The sequence below is a fragment of the Curcuma longa genome, chromosome 15 (genome assembly GCF_044706935.1).
Source record: "Curcuma longa cultivar G26 ecotype Majalengka, Jawa Barat chromosome 15, ITB_CL_G26_1.1, whole genome shotgun sequence".
In the NCBI taxonomy this organism is placed as follows: domain Eukaryota; kingdom Viridiplantae; phylum Streptophyta; class Magnoliopsida; order Zingiberales; family Zingiberaceae; genus Curcuma; species Curcuma longa.
Window position 1 is genome coordinate 7,453,748 of NC_133875.1, and position 2,382 is coordinate 7,456,129.

The following is a 2,382-nucleotide window of genomic DNA, read 5'->3' on the forward strand; positions in this document are numbered from 1 at the left end:
AACCCGGCGGGTCTAACCCAACGGCTATAAACCTACTCTTATCCTTGACAATGCAATTCATTGCATAATACAGAGCTGTTTTGACGTGTATGTGGATAAGCCAATGCCACTCAGCACGTTTTTAGTGATAATCAACTGTTTGAAAGCTTGACTTTGGTGCCGCCCGTTGACTAATTAAGATCTATCCACTTCTCGAAATCTGTCCCTTTCCCATGATATTTTCTTCTTATCTTACCAACTCAATTGGAAGTCAACCTTGCGTTTGGTAAATCTCTCCGTTCTTGTTTAAGTTTCGAGTTCCAACACGGCAGTCGACAACATCGCTGACATGAAGTTTTTGGTCGTCCTCTGCTTCCTGCTCTGCTCGCTCTCCGCCGAGGCCACGAGCTTCGCCTCCGTCCGCGACACCGACGGCCGGAGCCTGCGCCCGGGCCACGAGTACTACATCCTCCCCCTCATCCGCGGCCGCGGCGGCGGCCTCACTCTCGCGGCCCGCAGCAACGACAGTTCCTTTGCATGCCCGCTCGCAGTGGCTCAAGAGGGCTTGGAGGTCGACTCCGGCCTCCCGGTGATCTTTTCGCCGGCGCCCGAGGGCAGCGAGTTCGTGAAGATGTCGACCGACCTCAACGTGAGGTTCTCCGCGGCAACCATCTGCGTGCAGTCGACGGTGTGGCGGCTTGGCGACGTGGACGCGTCCACCGGGCGGCGGTACGTGATTTCCGGCGGCGTCGAGGGGAGCCCCGGCGCTGGGACGGCGAGCAACTGGTTCAAGATAGAGAGGTACGGGGAGAGGGACTACAAGCTGGTGCATTGCCCGAGCGTGTGCCAGGACTGCAAGGTGGTGTGCGGGGATCTGGGTGTGTTTGTGGAGGGAGAAAACAGGTGGTTGGGGCTGGACGGCGACCCATTTCCGGTCATGTTCACGAATGCACATCCAGGATATGCAAACTAGCTCACTTCAGTGGTCGTCCTCCTACCTGTTTCATCGATCAATTAGATAAAAGCTATGAAATAAAGATGTGGATTTTCCTTGTCATATCATATAGGTATCTACTGGAAACGTGATGGTTGAATGATTTTATAACAATATCTTAATGTTTGGTGCCTAATTCAATATCTCTATCAGCTTAACAAGGAGACAGGATCAGGTCCACTCGTATGGCAAGATAAAATAAAACACAAGATCATGAGACAGAAAATGTAGGCTAAATCATGAGACAGTTCATATGTTAATTTCATATCTCAACTTGATTATCATAATTTATCTCAATCATGATTATTTAATCATGTTATATCAAATTATCATCAGTATAATCTCATCATAAATAATTAATTATTATAATCAGTGTCAACAGCTGTATAAGCAATATAACATAAGTCAATATCATCAGAGTAGAAAAATCAAATAATCAACAATCTCATGCTCTAGGCTAACAACGCCTCTTCAGAATATATCGTCGCATACGTTATCTAACGTACGAGCTCTCTCTCTAGCCCTCACTGGTGGAAGACAAATAAACACTGACCGCGGCCTCTGCCCTACCACAACGATATGTGGCTGATCACGTGCTCTGGACCGAGGACTACGTCTCGCACCATTACTCAGGTGTACGGTCCAGTACTTTGGTATATAACTCTGGTATAAAAATTAAGCTCATAGTAACACCTTTCAATATTTATCAATTTCTTTTATCTCATTTCACGTTATATCTTTTTCATTAATTATCATCATTGTTACATTCTTAGTATGTATCTTCATGATTTGGTCTGAACGATCAACTCAACCAAATTAAATATTATTCATTCATTTAGGTATCACAAGCAAATTTGCAAGTAAGGATAAGTATTAACCAGATGTAATATCAACAACATAAGAAATAAAAGGTCAAGTAGTATAAAAAGACAAGTATCAATAGCAGAATAAATGAGAATATCTATTTGAATTTTGAAAAACACCCTTTCCCATTTTAAATCCCTCAGATGAATCCATGTGCGAACAGGAAATACATCAATTATTTACCCTTTAATAATTTAATTATTTTAATCCTGTTTCAATATTTTAAAGATCATTTTAATCCCCTTTTTAAAACAATTATACACATATAAATATACATATATCAATTTAATATTTATTTATTCATGTACAGAGAATATTAAGAGTCCAATGATAAAAGGTACCCACCTGGTGTGACGCACGTCAAAATCAGAATCTCTCCGTATAACCGAATTTATAAATCACGATCCTGTAATTTACACAAAATGCGGCACCCTATAATAGTATAATATTATACGGAGTAAATCCCAATCACATCTAGACTGTCTCAACTAAGTTCCACTAACCTCCAGTCAATCTTAACTAGGTCAAATCCTAAATCCAACATT

At 42.1% G+C, this 2,382-nt stretch overlaps 1 protein-coding gene across 1 annotated transcript; it reads left to right on the forward strand.

Moving 5' to 3' along the window:
- The first annotated feature begins 242 nt into the window (after positions 1–242).
- On the forward strand, positions 243–1,089 carry LOC141846625 (kunitz trypsin inhibitor 5-like). Its single transcript, XM_074734662.1, has one exon. The coding sequence runs from the start codon at positions 329–331 to the stop codon at positions 950–952; it is 624 nt and encodes a 207-aa protein (XP_074590763.1). The 5' UTR covers positions 243–328; the 3' UTR covers positions 953–1,089.
- The last annotated feature ends 1,293 nt before the right edge of the window (positions 1,090–2,382 follow it).